Source organism: Malaclemys terrapin, chromosome 11, assembly GCF_027887155.1.
Source record: "Malaclemys terrapin pileata isolate rMalTer1 chromosome 11, rMalTer1.hap1, whole genome shotgun sequence".
NCBI lineage: Eukaryota > Metazoa > Chordata > Testudines > Emydidae > Malaclemys > Malaclemys terrapin.
This window is the reverse complement of record NC_071515.1, coordinates 61,872,626-61,891,603: the sequence shown is the minus strand read 5'-3', so window position 1 is coordinate 61,891,603 and position 18,978 is coordinate 61,872,626. Positions and strand designations below refer to the sequence as shown.

Here is an 18,978-nt window from a genome sequence, read left to right as displayed (position 1 = left end):
TTTAATCATCCTGCGATTCAAGTAGGGCCTTACTCATGGGTGAGGTGGCATTTTTGTCTTTTATAATTTCTCTGTGTGATTGTCTGGTTTCACCTACTTAGTTGTTTGGGCACATAATGCAGTGGATGAGGTACATCACATGTTGTGATAGGCATAGTGGGACCCATGAGTTTTGAAAGGTGTGTTATGGGAGTATTTATGATCACAGCGGTGGAGATATGCCTTCAGGTTTTACATCTCTTTTTCTGGCAGTGTCTGGTGCAGCTTTGAATTGGTGTGTCTCAGTCTGTGAAGAGTTTGCTTCTGTTGATGAGCTTGGTGGGTACAAAGACCAGAAGATGGAGTTCAGGAAAGATTTCTTTGAGGATGTGGTCACCATCGAGTATGGGGTTGTAATTGTTTGATGATACCCCATATGGTGTCCAGTGTGACAACTAAGGGTGTGCTGTCAGAAAGGTGTTTTTTCCCTCTATTGAAGCAGTGTATTTGGGGTAGATATCTGAGTGGTGTCCGTTGTTTTGTAGATATTTGAGGCAGGCAGTGATGCTATCATTGTGAGTAATGTTGGTGTTTGGGGGTGAGGGGATTACATCCATGATGATGTTCTGAGGAAGATTGTTGATGCAGCAGTGTTTCTGGAGGAAGTAGGTTTTGTCTTGGAGGAACCTGGTCCTCTGTGTGGTGATGAATCCTGATATTCCTTCAGTAAGAGTGCCATGGCCAGATGGGATGGGTCTACCTGGGTTCCCTTGTTTGTGTTTCTTGGGAAGCATGTAGATGATCCCTGGAGTGGGTTCCTGGGGGATGAGGATACAGAGCTTCTTTTTGAGGTGTTTGGGGAAGGATTAGGTGATATTCTTGGGTGAATTGTGCTGTGGAGTCATCTTTGAGTTCTTTATAGTGGTGTCAGAGTTTTTGGTTGGTCTTGTTAACGTAGTCATCACAGTTTAGGGCTGTGATGGCACCACCTTTTCTGTTGGTTTGATCACTATCTGGTGGTTGGATTTCAAAGACTGTATAGCTGTCCTCTTAGCAGTGCAGAGATTGTGATATGTTTAAGGATTTCACAGACAATTTTTTTCCTGAAGCTGTCGATGTAATGATCAAGTGTGTGGTTTCATCAGTTTTCAGGTGTCCAGTCAGATGATTGATTTTTCCTGTGACTTGGTAGGAGCTGGAGTTGAGGGTGGTGTCATGATTGTTGAAAAATAACTTGAGGTAGAGACAGTGAAAGAAGTCTTTTAAATTAAATTAAATTAATGGAGATATCCCATCTCCTAGAACTGGAAGGGACCTTGAAAGGTCATCGAGTCCAGCCCCCTGCCTTCACTAGCAGGACCAAGTACTAATTTTGCCCCAGATCCCCAAGTGGCCCCCTCAAGGATTGAACTCACAACCCTGGGTTTAGCAGGCCAATGCTCAAACCACTGAGCTATCCCTCCCTCCTAGTTCTAGTTCTTCACAAGTTAGTATATCAGGTTTTCTGATGGGTGCAGAAGTTCAGTCCCATGGAGAGTACAGATAATTCAGGGGTAGTCTTGATAAATTGATGATGATGGAGTGTTGTATAGTATCCATGTGGTGGGTCCTGGTACCCCAGTGTTTCCCAAAGGTGTTCAGTGGGTTATGGAGTGCTGTAGAAGCTTTCACTTCTTGTTTTTGTGTTGGATAGCTGTCATAGGGTTTTTTGATAATTGTTTTGGGTTAAAGTTTACAACTGAACGTTGACTTAATACAGCTTTGAAACTTTACTGTGCAGAAGAAAAATGCTGCTTTAAACCATCTTAATTTAAATGAAACAACACAATTTCCTTAACTCATCAAATCTTTTTTAAACTTTCGCTTTATTTTTTTAGTAGTTGACGTTTAACACAGTACTGTATTGTAGTTTGGGGTGGGTTTTTTTTGGTTCTGCTGCTGCCTAATTGGACACTTACAGTTCCAAATGAGGTGTGTAGTTGATCAGTCAGTAACTCTGGTGTTTATAACTCTGAGGTTCTATTGCCGGCAAGTTTAGAACTGAGATTATAAATATCTCATATAAATATCAGTACTATGAACAGACCAGTTGCTCACACTCCTCTCTTTGAGAGCCCTGTGTTAGTAGATAATTTGTATACCTTTCTAATATTAAGCTTACTTAGGGTTACCATACGTCCTGTTTTTCCCGGACATGTCCAGCTTTTTGGCAATCAAACCCCCGTCCGGAGGGGAATTGCCAAAAAGCCGAACATGTCCGGGAAAATGCCGGCCGGGCACTTCCCCTCCCACGGCTGCTCTGCTCCTCCCCTGACTGTTCGGCTCTGTTTAAGAGCCGAGCTGCCCGAGCGCTATGGGCTTCAGGCAGCCCCCTTGCCTCCAGAGCCTGGGAGGGGAAGTGCCCGGCCGGGGGCTCAGGGTCCGGAGGCATAAGGGCTGCCCGAAGCCCAAGCGCTACCGGCTTCACGGGTTTGCCGGGCAGCCTCCGGACCCTGTGCCCCCGGCTGGGCGCTTCCCCTCCCGGGCTTCAGCTGCGCTGGGGAAGCGCCGGCCGGGGGCGCAGGGTCTGGGGGCTGCCCGGCAAACCGTGAAGCCGGTAGCGCTCGGGCAGCCCTTTTCGCATGGCTGGGAGTGGGAGGGAGGAGGGGGCGGAGTTAGGGCGGGGAAGGGGCGGAGTTGGGGCGGGGCTGGGGGTGATAAATGGGCGGGGCCAGGACCCTGTGGAGGGTCCTCTTTTTTTATTTGTTAAATATGGTAACCCTAGCTTACTGTTGAGGGATTAACTTGCAGGACATTGGCAAGATGGCAGACTTCTTTTAGCAGTACACTATTTCAGTTCATCTGCAGTATATATTTTTTTTCTTTGTTTGAAGCTTGTTTATCTATGGTTCTTGAAGAGTGAGTCACTCCAGAATGCCTAAAAATAAACCAGATGGTCTAACGATTCAATAAGGTGTTCTCCCACTCTGGCTAGTTAATAATCCATCTTGATAGTTTTGGTGCAACACCATTGGGAGGCATGGATCAGATCTACTAGAGTTTGAATTAAAGAGATGGTGTGAGGAATCTTGAGTGACATGAGTGTAAAAAAAATTTTTTTTTTTTTTTTTTTTGAGAGAAGAAAAGGGTGTAATTCAGGTAACAGTGCCCTTTAGGGACAATAATCCAGTTTGGAAAGGATAGATAGTGGTGTCTATAAAGGTGTGGAGGCAAGTGACTGAGTCTGTCTCTGGGAACAGATTATTTGGAGCACTTGAAGGGAATTCAGTCCAGTGTTAAGAGTCAATCTGGGTTTTCCTCCTCATGCATCATAACCAATAATAAAGTTTCTGCAGGCCAGATTATGCCCACAGTGGCATCTGTGTAGCCCCATCACCATCAATAAGCTTGTTTGGGGTTTGGATGCAAACCCTATTGGATTGGAAATTTTTTTTTTTAATAATTGCACAAAGTGTAATAGAAACCAGCTCTCCTTCTCTTGACTGTATAGGCTCTGCAGGATTGACAGGAGTAGAAAGAAACAAATGCTTTTGTATTTTTGTTTGTCAGAAAATGGGACTGATTACTTACAGGGAGCACAGAGTCACTTTTTTGTGTTAGAGAAGCATTTTCAGGTTTGTTTAGAAAAGCTGTTAGGTAACTTTTCGAGGTTTTAGAAAAATGTATTTTTTTTCTCGGTCTAAGTCTCGGCAGTTGGACTCCTAGTGCTAAGGGAATCTGTCTGAACAGATGGAGAGTTACAAAAATAATTCCAGTAAAATATGTGACATATAGACAGTGCATATGTCATGATCTGTAATTCGGCGGTTTAATTGGCAAACTTTCAGGAAGAAATGCAATCTTTATTTATGCCTTTGCCACTTCAAAATTATGCTTCCATAACAACCATGCCCAATAAAATCTTTATATGGTCCCATCATATAGTCTCCCTATATATAATTGCATATTTATATTATGTATATTATGAATATTTATTTGTTGTTGCATTTTCTGGAGATTACAGCAACAGACTAAATCAAGAGTTCGAAGTTGTATTCCCTATTTTGTCATTTGACTCCCTTAGTGGCCTTGGTCAAGTCACAAACCATTCTGTGCCTTAGTTTCTTCATCTTTAAAACGTGGATACTACTTCCCTAACATTGTAAAATGCTTTTTGATCTGAGGCTGGAAGAAAATTTAGATGTGCAAAATATTATTTTTACTTCATTTATTTTGATGTGTTTGGTGTTAATCATTTATAGAACTTCATGTAGAGTACTAGTAAACATTTCATAGCATAGTATATTTTGCAAAAGTAATGTAGTCTTAGTAATATGAGACCTCACTATAAAAGCCTGCAATTAATTATTTGTTTAGAAATGCAGCAAAACCACTGGGCTTTTTGTGAGTTAACTGATCTGTTGCGTAGTGAAGTGAAAACTATAAGCAACTTTTTTTCAGTAGCTTCCAAATTTAAAAATGCAAGTCTTCTGTGTCCAAAATCTGCAGTAACACCAGTCAAGTAAAAGCAGTTCGTGGTAAAATTTGTGGATTGTGGTCTCTATGGATCTTTATAAAGATGGACAATTAAAATAAATTCTTACATGAAACCATTTGCTTTATTCTAGGGTTGCCAACTTCCTAATCGCACAAAACCGAACACCCTTGCCCCATCCCTGAGGCTCCCCCTCACTCACTCCATCCCCCCTCTTTCTGTCGCTTGCTCTCCCCCACCCTCACTCACTCATTTTCACCAGGCTATCTGTAAATGAGGATGTTCGCCTCACTTGAGTATTGGGGATTAATCCAGCTTCCTCTGATGCAAGGCACTATATAAGAGTTAAATATTATGCTTGTTTTTTACTGTGTCTTTTCTTAAAAATAAAACACTGAGCATATCATTGCTAATTGCCATGAAGCATAATGGACAGTTTTTATTTTTATCCAGCTACTTTTGCCTAACGTACAGCATACCTTGACACTGGCTTACTTTAATTTTTAATTATTTGATTTTGTGTCTTAAATATTCACCTGTCTTCAAGTAATGATTGCTCTAATGATTGTTCAGAAAATAAAACCATGGTAAATTTAGAGCATTTTCCAATTACTGCTTGATAAAACAATTTGCTTAGAAAATGTTTTAATAATGATATTAAAAGTTTCAATAGCTCAACTCATTTTTACAAATCTTCCTTTTAAGTGATCTATAATGATTTTATTTGGTAGTGGAAATAAAATATTCTACAGAAGACCAATCCCTGTATTTTCAAAAACCAGCAACCTATTATCTCACTAGCTGTTTTTGTCACTTTCCTAATTTTCAGTAAATAAAGCATGAGTTGCACAGTGAACTAATTTCTAACAATAACCTCCCACTTTTTGTTTTGTAGCAGTAGCTCCACCACCAGGTGGAGGAGTAGTAATGATGCAGCTAAATATACCCAACAATCCTCAGCCTCGAACCCATTCACCTCCTCAATGGAAACAAAATAAATATTATTGTGACCATCAAAGAGGACAGAAATCCACCGAGTTTAGCACTTTAGAAAGTGCCACACAGGTATGATTTGTTTTTTTTCCCCTGAGATCATTCGTATTATGACTCATATTTAAAAAGAGAGAATTCATTTCTGGAGAGGAACAAAATAAATCCAGTGCTTGTCAAACAGTAATATTAATGTTGTTGTGTCCAGGATTTGAATATTATAAATATGTGATATGTTCAAGTAAATAAATTTAAAATCACTGACTTTTCAGGAACCAATATCTTTGTGTCATGTTTACTCTAGTTACAGCATAGTCCTCAACTAAATAGTCCTGCCACCTCACCAGCCCAGTCACCAGCACCAGTTCAACTATCAAACATGAAAAATCTCCGTCCCACGTTAACACCTCTTTCTATTGTGTCCCAATTTTCTAGATCTTTTGTCCCTGGACAAGGTAAGATTTTTAGCTAACTGAAATATATATAAAAAATACATGAATGTTCCATTTTTTTCAATTGTCATCAGTTTTGAGGGCAAATTGTGATTTGATTTTTAATGTTTTTGCCAGTGTGTTCAAAAATGTGTTTCTTGAATTATATAAAAAATAACTTTATGCTTCTATACCCTCCTTTGCCCCAAATAAAATAAAAAAGCCATGAACTTCGTGCTCGTAATGGCTTTTAGAACCATGCAGCTCCTTCATAAATAACTTTTAGCACTAAGGAATTGTAAATTTGGGATATATTTTAATTAAAACAAAACAAATTAGTTTTAGATATATTTGCTTAAAGTTTTATATTGAAACCGCAAACCTTAAATATGCTGTCACAACGGATGTTATTTTTATGGATAGAAAAGCTAGGTCAGTCCTATATGCCTACTCATTGCACTAGGTGGGAGTGACATGGTACATGGGAAGGGGAAGTAGAAATGTAGGATACGATAAACTGCCTTTTCACCAGACTTTTCATTCTTCATCCTCAATCCATTGATTAATCCACTGATCAAGCCACTACTTACACTGTAAACTCTTTGGATCAAAGACCGTTATGTTTGTACACTGCCCAGAACAATGAGACAGGAGCCTCTAGACACGACCACAGTAATGTTACTAATAATTGATATAGAGCTGTAGGAGTGACCTCTCATCATTATCATCAATGGGCCAGAAAGTAGAGAGTCCTGCCATCTCGATCCTTTTGGGTCTGCCATGCTCTCATGATTAGTATTTTTTCAGAGAAACTCCTTGTAAAAGACCAAGAGCAGAACCTGCTGCCATCATTTTAATGGAAGAGCAATGAGTGTGAAGTTTTCACTGATTAGAGACGTGACTATTCTTCTGTCATGACAAGACAGTTGATTCACAGTGTTCAAATAACCAAGTCCAGATTAGTGAGCCAGTGTATAGCACATAACAATTGATTAGGTAGCTAAAAAGTTTATTATCTGATTAGTTGCTGCTACCTGTCAGAAACTGAAGGGTAGATGCAGCTCTAGAATTCTAGAATAATGGGTGTGATATGTGGAAAAAGTTTGCAGGCAGAAAAAGAAATTCTTTATTGCCTTGCTTTTCAGAAATAAATTGTATTTATTTTTGAACATATTCTCTACATAGGCTTCTTTCCCTAATAAATTGCATGTGTTCACTAACTTTTGCATAAATGTTAGACTTCCTATTGTCAATCATGTCTCAGCTTCCTTAGTCCCTTTTCATAATTTTTAAAGATTTCGATTCAATCACCTTACGGACCCCTCAAGTGGATGGGAATTTCAAGATGTGGGTGGAATTGGACCAGGGTGGAGCTGTGCACATGCTATTTGAAACATTGCAACAAGTTTTAATCTTATTAAAAGTCTTTGGGGAGATTTGAATCTAGATGAGATTATGGCAGAGAAACCAGGGGATACAAGTGCTTCCGATAACTTTTAAAAAATGTATTTTTAAATTTAACGAGCCCTGAGTCCGCGACTTCTGAACTTGACAGTTTGTGCTCAGTTGATTATTTCCCCACAAGTTTACCATTGTCTGGTGAATTCTTTAAGTGCTTTTTCGCTCTGTTAAGATGTCAACTCTTGTATTTTTTCTGGTGGTAACCACATTACAATTATTTCCGTGTATACATTCATTCTATATTGTATACCATATTTGTGAGGTGTAGACTGTTAAGAGCATTTAGAGTTTTTATATTAAACCAAGAAAAAGTATTAAGACTATTTTTCTCATCTTCAGGAGATGCCAGATACCCATTGCTTGGCCAGCCACTGCAATATAACCCTCCTCCCTTATTACATGGACATGTAACAGGCCAACAGGTATAAACAAATGCCAACTCCTGGGCATGTCTACACCATGTTAGTCTGTACCACTTGGCTGGTTCTACACTACAAATTCTAATGTAGTGATTTTCAACCTGTGGTCCATGGACCCCGGGGGTACGCAGACTATGTCTAAGGCAGGGGTTCTCAAACTGGGGGTCGGGACGAGGTCATTACATGAGGGGTCGCGAGCTGTCAGCCTCCACCCCAAGCCCCGCTTGGCCTCCAGCATTTATAATTGTGTTTAAATATATTAAAAAGTGTTTTTCATTTATAAGGGGGAGGTCACACTCAGACGCTTGGTATGTGAAAGGGGTCGCCAGTGCAAAAGTTTGAGAACCACTGGTCTAAGGGGTCCGCAAAAGGTTGTAATTCCCATAGTAGTTTTTAACCTGTGGTCTGCAGGGGAAATGGGTCAGGGCGCGAGGGCTTGCTCCAGCCGGGGAGCAAGGTGGGGATGTAGGAGCTTGCTCTGCCTGCCTGCCTGGCGCTCCAGCCAGGGAGGTCGGGGCATGGGGCTGCCCATTTTTTCAGGGCCCCATTGGCCCAGTGGCTAATCCACCATTGTCATTGTACTGTATTAAAACCATGCATATAATACCTATTATCATGGTGTATATTACACCTAATATATATGTATTGGCTAACATGCTACTTTCACCTTTCCCTTCTATTTGCCCTCATACCAGGGACTGAACATGCAATGATGCTAGGCCCCAGGAATGACAGTGGACCCAGAAATCTGTCCCTCTTCTATACTATCATAGTGTAGCATACTAACTACCGCGCTCAGGGACAGTGGTTCATAACTTGTGACTCTTGTTACTTGTAACTCTTGTTTGTAACCTTTAATATTACAAATGTAATCATTCTAACCATGTGATGTTTGTCTGAGCTCAGTGTCAACCTGGACACAGACATGGAAACAGAGGAAGGAAACCAGCTAAGAAGGCCGCTTCAGCAGATCTTGGTGCAGGGGAACCAGGTATGTAACTGTTGGGTGATGCTGCACTCTGAGAGAACTGCTGAATCAAAAACAGAAGCAGTGAGAGAGCATTATTCTAATTTATTTATTGTATTATTCAGACCTGTGTATGGGAATGGGACTGTGACATCTGATGCAGAATTGGATACATGACAGAGAGGACTGGATATTAATGGGTGTCTACACATGGGATGCAGGAGAGTAGGAGTTGCCTATGTTGGTGTTGTGTATCTGTGTAGGAAAGTCAGAGGGGTCTCAGCAGAGAGGAGATAGTCTGGGGTCATAGCCTTTGTCACTGTTGAAATTCCTATCTATAAGGGAGTAATGCCTGGAAAATATCTGTAGGTAGAGTGCAGCAAAGTAGTGTGCATGGATGTTGTGGGGGTGAGTGTCTGTAGGAGTTGGTTACATGGGATCTCGTGAAGGTGTAGCAGTATGGAAGGTGCTTGTAGGGGGTACAGCAAAGTCAATGGAATCTGTTTGGAAGCATAGCGGGTTGTCTGAAGGGTTTGCAGAAAAATGGATGTCTGTGTGATGGAATTGTCTGTATGTGAGACTTGCGGCAGAATGGGAGTGTCTGGGGCAGCTGCAGATGTGCCAAAGGGAAACAGAGCTCCCAGGTTTGAAAGTTGGTACAATTAATGAGTGAGATAAAGTAGGAGAGGGAGGGATGAATAGTATAAAAGGGAAGGACGGTGAAGTCTGAATCGAAGGAAGGTAAGAATGAACAGTAACTGAGCAAAGAGGGAGACAGCAAACACAGGAAAAGATGGGAATGGAGGGAAAGAAGAAACTATTAATCAAAAGCAAATAGAGAGGAAGAGAGAACCAGAGTAAACAGTGGATAGAGGAAAAACATAGAAAAGATAAGGGAAAAGAAAACCAAAGGAGACATAGTAAGTAAAATTATTTAATGTAACAGTTAATATCAAAATATTTGTAAGTTACATATTTAATATAATACACAATTCTTCCGTAACTGCCCTTAGCTTACCAGAACTATGAATGTAATACATGAACTAAATACATTCCTGATTTACTTTTTTTTTTCCTGACGTAAATCAAAACACTGCATTTGTTGCCAATAAATATGATGGGTGGAACAAAAGTACAACCTCGCTCCACTGTGCAGACCATAAGCAAGAAGTGCTACCCAATAAATGGGGACGGGCCTGGCCAGAATGCTAGGACTGTGTTCTGTGGACTGATCAAAATCTATTTCTTTGTTGGCTTGCTAGCTAGACCCTGAAAGGAGATTTGGAGGAGAGTTCATTTTGACTGGACAAGATCAGGGGGCATAAGAGGGAAACTAACATCCTCTTCCCCCGCTTGGCATTTTGTGCTCTTTGACAACATGTATAGAACTAGTTCTGTACCTTGAACAAATCATTTTGTATTCAAATACAATGTGCTGTGAGGTTTAATTTTTGTAAATCATTTTGAAATCCTCAGATAAATGATATTATTGTGATGGCAAAGAATTACGTTTTGTGTCACCTTTGAGACTAACAGAAGTATTGGGAGCATAAGCTTTCGTGGGTAAGAACCTCACTTCTTCAGATGCAAGTAATGGAAATCTCCAGAGGCAGGTATAAATCAGTATGGAGATAACGAGGTTAGTTCAATCAGGGAGGGTGAGGTGCTCTGCTAGCAGTTGAGGTGTGAACACCAAGGGAGGAGAAACTGCTTCTGTAGTTGGATAGCCATTCACAGTCTTTGTTTAATCCTGATCTGATGGTGTCAAATTTGCAAATGAACTGGAGCTCAGCAGTTTCTCTTTGGAGTCTGGTCCTGAAGTTTTTTTTGCTGTAAGATGGCTACCTTTACATCTGCTATTGTGTGATCAGGGAGGTTGTGTGGCCAGCTTCCACCCCAGTCACAACACACGATCCATCGTCTACAGCCAAGCACTGAAGTACAATCGCATCTGCTCCAATCCCTCAGACAGAGACCAACACCTACAAGATCTTCACCAAGCATTCTCAAAACTACGATACCCACACAAGGAAATAAAGAAACAAATCAGCAGAGCCAGACGTGTACCCAGAAGCCTCCTGCTACAAGACAGGCCCAGAAGAGAAACCAACAGAACTCCACTGGCCATCACCTACAGTCCTCAGCTTAAACCTCTCCAACGCATCACCAGTGATCTACAACCCATCCTGGACATGATCCCTCACTTTCACAGACCTTGGGAGGCAGGCCAGTCCTCGCCCACAGACAACCTGCCAACCTTAAGCATATTCTCACCAGCAACCACGCACCGCACCATAACAACTCTAACTCAGGAACCAACCCATGCAACAAACCTCGATGCCAACTCTGCCCACATATCTACACCATCACAGGACCTAACCAGATCAGCTACAACATCACCGGCTCATTCACCTGCACGTCCACAAATGTTATATATGCCATCATATGCCAGCAATGCCCCTCTGCTATGTACATTGGCCAAACTGGACAGTCACTACGCAAGAGGATAAATGGACACAAGTCAGATATCAGGAATGGCAATATACAAAAACCTGTAGGAGAACACTTCAACCTCCCTGGCCACACAATAGCAGGTGTAAAGGTAGCCATCTTACAGCAAAAAAACTTCAGGACCAGACTCCAAAGAGAAACTGCTGAGCTCCAGTTCATTTGCAAATTTGACACCATCAGATCAGGATTAAACAAAGACTGTGAATGGCTATCCAACTACAGAAGCAGTTTCGCCTCCCTTGGTGTTCACACCTCAACTGCTAGCAGAGCACCTCCCCCTCCCTGATTGAACTAACCTCGTTATCTCCATACTGATTTATACCTGCCTCTGGAGATTTCCATTACTTGCATCTGAAGAAGTGAGGTTCTTACCCACAAAAGCTTATGCTCCCAATACTTCTGTTAGTCTCAAAGGTGCCACAGGACCCTCTGTCGCTTTTTACAGATTCAGACTAACACGGCTACCCCTCTGATATATGTTTTGTGTATTACCCCCAACTGTCTTTGCGTATCAATGAATACAGAAGGGAGCTGGGTTGCTTTCCTTAGGAAGTCACCACCATGAGAGCAGATAGCCAAAGCTGTGTTTTCCTGTAAGTTTTACATTACTGTGAGTGAAGCAAGTCAGTTCTCACTGTCCCACATTTTTATTGCAACCATATTTTTTTATCCCATTAATAGATCCATCCAAGTGTTAGTCTTAAGTCCTCAGTTCTGCTGCAGAACTAGGGTAAGGTCTTGTCTGCATGAACATTTAGTTAGCAGCAAGCTGAGGTGTGAATCTACCCAGCACTAACTGTCCTTAGGGAGCCTGCTGACGCACACAAACAGTTACTGTGTTTTGGTCTATCGTACTTCGAAACGGCAGGGTATGCATCAGCAGGGTCCTTATGGGCAGCAGGGTGGAATAGACTCTTACCCCAGCTTGCTGCAAACTAAATGTTCATGTAAGACAAACCCTTATTAATTATTTAGCGCCTTGTACTATCTTTTAGCCTGCGTGCTTAACTTCAGTTGAACACACTTGGAACTTTAGTAGTTTTGATGTTCAGTGCCACAGAGATTTTTTTTAAATATAGGAGAAGCAGAATGTATGTTTGTTTGAACAGAGTTAATTTCACATTTAATGTAAGATCACTATTTTATGTAAGACTGAATCCTTGTTAAATGTAATGACCAGTTTTAATTCTACATATTTCTTGTTTCAGTTATTGGAAAAGTTTTAGAAATTACTGAACTGCCAGAAGGAATAACTCGTATGGAAGCTGAAAAACTATTTGGAGAACTTTTTAAAGTTGGTGCCAAGATTCGGTGGCTAAGGAATCCCCAGTGTCTACAGACGCAACAGCAACACCAACGCCATTACTGTGGCAGTGGAGATAGTAATGTGAACACTGAACCCTCCAAACCTAGTGACTTGGCCTCCACATATACAGTTCTAGCTACGTTCCCTACGATGTCAGCAGCCCAAAATGCACTGAAGAAACAAAGTAACTCAGCTAACAAGTTTAGGCTGAGAACAAGCAAGAAGCACTATGAGTTTCATATTCTGGAAAGGGCTAGTTCTCAGTAGCAGCTACATTGTTGGACATTCAGCCTTTATTAGTTCCATGTCATTCTCTTCTCTACTTGATTGGCTTGATGTTACGGGGTTTCTGTTCTCTTCATAGAGACTCCTGGGATGTGTTCTCATATGACATTATAGCCTTGGAAGAATAACCCAGTGATCCAGCAAGAAGAAGAAGAATAGATATAAAGTTAATCCCAGACAACTGTAAGAATCCATTCTGACAAGATAGAGAGGCAGCTTTCTATGAGGAACGCTGTTAAATGCCCCTTACTTTTATAGTAGTTTTGTTTTATATTTCTGAATTCTTGTATCAGATCCAAATCTCTATTGTACAGCAAACCACTGTTCATAATGAATACCCATATTCAGATCTGCATTTTGTAATCCCTTTTCACAGCCAGCACACAACTATCCATTTTAGGGCAGAGGGCTTGGGGTGGAATGGGGTGAGGGGAGGGAGAATAACTATTAAGAAATTACACTGTTTTTTAGCCAACTACGCAAAAGTCTTCAGTTAACATATTTCTCTTCCCCTGTTTCTTTTTCCAATAAAGCAGTTTCAGTAACTTTTAAACTCCGTACACAGTCCTTTCAAGATTCACTCAGACAGTGTGAAAGATAATTACAAATTATATTCTTGAACTCCTTTCTAATCAAACAGATTAGCATAAGTATTAAAGTGAAATATGAATATGTCTAAACTACAAAGAATGTTCATTGAAGCCAATTTGGTTTTAGTAAAAGGGTGAAGACATTAAAATGTATCTCCCCAAATGACAAAATGTTTGCACTTTGTGTTTCCACTGGTATAAATCTTTTTCTTTCTTTGCACTCTAGGATAATTGTGTTTAAATAAGTGCTGGACCCTTCTTAAGTCATTTAAATATGTTTTCATCATTTGCAGAGGATCACTGGACATCAGAAGTTTCATTGCACATACAAACAAAATCTTTTTTCAATTTCTATGTAATTTGCAAGGCTGTACAATGTGTGCTGATGCAAGCCTTTTTTCAGTTCGAGAAAATAAATGTTTACAAATACAAACTTTTTTCAGTGCATTTGTTTAAACTATAGGACTGTTTGAAACCTAAGTGAATCCGTATTATGCCATTTTGCAAGTTTTCCTCATATTTAGGGAACAGTTTAACAGAATTTAGCTTACAACTTGCCTAACGAGAGCCAGACCAAAAAAATTACCTTTTGCCCAAATCTACTCTCCTATGATGTGCTAATTTTTAAGACTTGGTGCATACTTTAGAAAGCAAATCTTACAGCATTGCACATACTTTATATATAATCACTGTTCTTTTAGGTTTTGGATATAGGTATGTGCTGCTATCACAAGTAAATCATAGAAGGCTTTAAGTGGGAATTTAAATGGGGATATGGTGATGGGTTTATGAATATGATGCAGACAGGAACTTTTTTTATGACTTTGGGAAATGGTGCCGGGGACACAGTTGGCTGAGTAAATAGAAAGCTGGTTACAGCCTTGTCTACAAAAGAGGCTACCGCTTCTCCGTAGTATTTTTGTAATGAATAAATGTGCCTGACAAAGCCTCGCAGCATTTCCACATAGATTTTATAATCACAAATTAAAACATAAACTGACAGTGTCAAGACATGCCAAAAAATAGCAAATAGAATTTAAATTCCACCCCTTGCATGTTAATAATGAGACTACCCACAAGAGGTCAGATTCATTTAGGTGGAAGATCATGGCAGCATATTCGAAGATTCTGCTTATGGTCTCCAAATACCTGCCAAACTGGATAGGCAAATTTTCCCACATGGCAATAAAAATTGGCCCTTAGAATAGGATCAGATAAAATTTAACTTGAATCTAACCTGTTTCCCTGAAAGTGTGTTTTCTTGACATTTCTTGAGAGCACCCAAGCGGTCTTGATGTCCAAACCCTATTTACTTCCCCTGTAAAGAGAGATTCAAAGGAGAAGTGAGCCATAGGAAGAGCAGCTGACCTGCTTAGTGGTCTGTGGCTAGGCTCCGCAAAGGAGGAAGGTCAACACCTTACTGTCCCGGATGCTGCAGGATGTAGCATTCTGCAGGTCTTTAGGACATTCAGCAGGGTCACTGGGTTTCTACAACACAGAGGCCTGCAAATTAAGTTTCAAGGCATGGATCAGGCATTGGTGTGCACATGGGAACTTAATTCTGTCAAACTGAGAGAAGAATTAATTGAGCTTGAGGTATAAAATGGGATGCTTATTCACCCAACCTAGAAACCAAACATCTGTACCCAAGATGGAATAATGAATTGTGTTAGCTTTCATGTTTCGGTACTCAATTATTCCTTAAAATGTCACATTGACCATGTAGATTGTTTTGAGCAGTCTGCTGTTTGCTATAATTAATCTTGTGGGAACTTGTTTGGTTGTAGGCTTGTTTTGTTCTCCATATGTGTTGTGGACTTATGCACAGGAAAGTCTCTTTATAATGGAAATTAGTTGCAGTTTTAATTATGAAGTCCAGTTTTAGCTGTAATATAATATTTGCTTAGAAAATCAGTTTGGCCTGGAAAGTGTTGCATTTCGTCCTAAAACCAAGGAGGATGTTTATGTAAAGTTTGAAGGAAATTGGTCAAATCACTTTTCCATTACATGTAATTAAAAATCACCCTGATCTGAAATTTTTATTTTAGTCTGTTTCTTAAGTCTCTTCATCATTTCTTGTGCCAACCTTGTCAACGTTCCCCCAGTTAAATCTCCCCGAAAGCTGATGTTCTGGTTATAGCTGAAGGAAATCCTTCACAATTAAGTAAATGTTTTTGTTCTGGATAGTTATGTCATTGCTTTCAGTGCAGTTATGGGCTGTAGATTATAGTCCCACATTAGATTTGGATGAACTGTAGTTTTAAATTGTGTTGGGGTATTAGCATGCACAATAGGCTCAAAGCATGTGACCAATACAAATGATATAATGAGAACTGATTAAATTGTAGTGACCCTTCAAATTACCAGTGTTATCCTATTTAAAGTTTGGGCTGAAGTAATAGAAATAAAACATGGTTAATTGGGCACAAGGTATAGTAAATATAAGGAACTGATTCATCTGGCCTTATCGAAGGTCTGATAATTAGCAGTGATACCACTTGTTTATTAAGAGGTATAACCACATAAACTCTTAAAGGATTCATTGTTAATACTTGCCTGACCATGTTGGAGCCAAACACTATGGGTCTAAACTCCCCTGGGTTTAGCCAGTTTGTAAGCATCTTGATAAAATGCTTATAAAAGTTTTGTTACTATTTGGGTGTAGTAAATTGCTTATTATTTAGGTTTTTTTAGACATGTTTCAAGCAATTCTATTCATACCATTCAGCACAGGGATTGAACAAAAGTAAAGTTAGTGTTGTGGTAATACTTTGCATAAATAATCGTAATTCCAACATTGGCCCAATCCCTCTGACATCAAGGGGAGGCTTTTGCCATTGATTTCAGTAGAGTGAAAATCTTGGTGATAATGCTTGATCTTAAAGTGACTAGTGATTTTTTTGATGGCCTTGATTTTTGACTGCCCAGCTTTTGAAGCCTTTTTAAAGGGTCTGATTTTCATCACTTTCTGAAAATCAAGCTGTTTTAAGGTCTCAATAATTGGACACCCAAAATTGCTAGTCAGTTCTGAAAATTTTAATCTGTATGTTTGTGTGAATTTTACCCTCTGCTGGCTCAGTGAAAATTAGAAAGATTATAATGGTCCTTCTATTAATAGGGACCTTCTTTTAGTTCAACCAGTACAGCTCTGAGTGTTTTAGAGTTGTAGGAGCTGAGTTCTAGTCTTGGCTCTGCAGATTTGTGGTTTATTATGGAGAGGTGGTAGTCTCCCATTAATTAAAGACTTATTTTGATCCTTCTTGTAACTCCCTGATTTTTCTGGTCATGTTTATTATTAAAGCTCTTTGGATCTGTTCTTGCTTTGCTGCAAGAAATACTCAAAAAGCATGGAAGTGGGCAGTTTGGTCCCAGAAGACAAACTCGTTTTGATTTATTTCTCCTTAAAAAAAAAAAAAAAAAAAAAAAAAAGCAGTACTGTTAATGCTGTCCTCCTCACTTGAGCCTTGTGCCCAGCAGAATCATATGCAATAGTAACAATTGTTCCTGTAGTGCTGAAGAGAGTTTGATCGTGCAAGTGGCGTACAGAGAATATTACAGACCCAAGGTAAGTTCCCTTATTGCAGGGGGTTTAGAATCTGAATTACCTACAACCCACTGAATAGTATCAACACCCCCTGCTCACAGCCCCGTTCATAGTGAAAACATTCCCAACAGGGACAAGTGAAACTTTCCGCCTATTACTCGGTGCTGTACAAACCGTGTCCCACCCACTGCCCACGGCCCAGCAAGTGCCGGAACCCGAGCCACTGCTGGGGGAGGGGGACTGCCGCTGTCATCAGGAGACAACACCGGCCCCTGGGGAATTTTGCCGGAGCCACCGGCCGTTTTCTCCCGTGTCCGCTCGGGGTCGCTGCCCCCAGGCCGAGGAGGGCGGCGAGCGGGGCAGAGCCCTGCAGCAGGCCCCGCCCCGAGCTGGCCGGTGTCCCCGTCCCTGAACGGGGCGCTCAGGGGCAGTGAGAGCCCAGAGAGGGACGATCCGTCCCCGCAGGCGGTGGAGAAGGGCCAGGCCCCCACCACTCTATCCGCCGCGCGGCCGGACAGGGCTGTTCTCCCCCTATGAGGGCGGAGCTGCCCAGGGGAGTCCCCCGCCCACCCACCCACCCAAAGTCTGGCCCCGTCCGCCATGGTTGCCTAGACCCAGCGCCCAGGCGCCTCCTTCCCTACCTTGGTGAATCTGCCGCCCGCACACCCGCGCTGCGTAATGTGTCACTCGCAACTGGGGGAGGCGAGAGGAATGTGCAGGGGGGGAATCACAGCCAGGTTTACCCTACCACCGCCCCACTGAGCAGGGAGCGCATGCGCCCTGGGGGAATTGGGGCGGTTAGTCACCGTTTCACAGCGAGGCTGCAGGTTTTGTGGCGCATGCGCATCGCGAGGGTGGGTGGCTGGGGGTCCGGGTCCAGGGAGCGGGGGCTTAGGGGGGCACCATGCTGTGGTTCCGCGGCACCATCCCGGCCGCCATCGCCGCCGCCAAGCAACAGAGCTCGGTCTTCGTGGTGTTCGTGTCAGGTACAACCGGCAGCGGGCCTGGGGGAGCGGGGCCCGGCCGTTCCCGGCCGCCGGACGTAGTCCCCGGGGCAGCCCCTTTGCTGACAGCGCCTGTGGCCCCTGAGAGCTCCCTATTCCGCCCCTCCGGAACCGCCCAGGCAGGCCCCGATACCGTCTCCTGGCCCTGTAGTCCCCTGTGCTACTCTCCGCGCTGCCCAGACAGGCCCCGCGCCCCCTATACCATGGCCTGGCCCCATCCTGCTCCGTACCAGCGGGTTTCAGCCTGTGGTCCGTGGGCCCCTGGGGTCTGCAGACTCTGTTTAAAAGATCCACAAAAGGCCGTTACCGTAGAACGGTGGTTTTCCACCTCTGGTCTGCGGACCCCGATGTCTAAGATGTCCAAAGGCGTCCACGTCTCCATTTGTAATGTCTTAGGGGTCAGCAAATGAAAAAAGGTGGAAAACCACTGCCCTATACCAGTCCCTGTGGTGCCCCAGGCAGACCTCATGCCTGCTATACGGTCGCCAGACCTGGCAGTCTTCTATCTGTGCTGCCCCAGGTAGGTCCCAAGCCCCCTATACCATCACCTGACCCTGTTGTCCCCTATACCACCACCTCTGTTGCCCCAGGCAGCCCCTAAGCCCCCATACTGTCAACTGACCCTCTAGTCCCCTGTACCAGCCTCTGTGCTATCCCAGGCAGGCCCCAAGCCTGCTATACTGGAGCCTGACCTTATTGGCCCCTATACCACCCCCTGACCCCATAGTTTCCTATACTGCCTTTCTATACCCCTTTGTGCTGCTTCATGCAGTTTCTAGGTTTCCTATACTTTATATGCTCCTCTGTAGCTCCCTGTACTACACCATACAGTTCCCAGGTCTCCTATAATGCTCAATGCTGTGATATGTTCTCTCTACCACCTTAAGCAGTCTCCATGTCACCTTACATTCTCTGTAGTGCACAGTGTAGACTCTACACCCCACACCCCTATACTGCGTCATGGAGTCCCTGGGCCCCTATACAGCTGTCTGTACTATTTAACTATACCAGCCTACA

General features: G+C 42.3%; 2 protein-coding genes across 11 annotated transcripts in view; both read left to right on the top strand.

Annotated features, from left to right (window-relative positions):
* R3HDM1 (R3H domain containing 1) overlaps positions 1-13,846 on the top strand; it is a 147,233-nt gene extending 133,387 nt beyond the window's left edge. For all 9 annotated transcript variants that reach the window (XM_054043864.1, XM_054043865.1, XM_054043869.1 and 6 more), the window contains 5 exons: positions 5,349-5,518; positions 5,748-5,898; positions 7,675-7,757; positions 8,661-8,745; positions 12,441-13,846. In XM_054043864.1, coding sequence (XP_053899839.1) covers positions 5,349-5,518; positions 5,748-5,898; positions 7,675-7,757; positions 8,661-8,745; positions 12,441-12,805 — 854 coding nt within the window. In that variant the 3' untranslated portion in view covers positions 12,806-13,846. The remainder of the gene's footprint in view (positions 1-5,348; positions 5,519-5,747; positions 5,899-7,674; positions 7,758-8,660; positions 8,746-12,440) is intronic.
* A 3,935-nt stretch (positions 13,847-17,781) lies between these two features.
* The window catches only part of UBXN4 (UBX domain protein 4), a 28,690-nt gene continuing 27,493 nt past the window's right edge, over positions 17,782-18,978 (top strand). The window contains exon 1 of one of the 2 annotated variants that reach the window (XM_054043835.1): positions 17,782-17,943. In XM_054043835.1, the coding sequence (XP_053899810.1) occupies positions 17,797-17,943 (147 nt within the window). In that variant the 5' untranslated portion in view covers positions 17,782-17,796. The remainder of the gene's footprint in view (positions 17,944-18,978) is intronic. The other variant, XM_054043836.1, reaches the window with a different exon arrangement.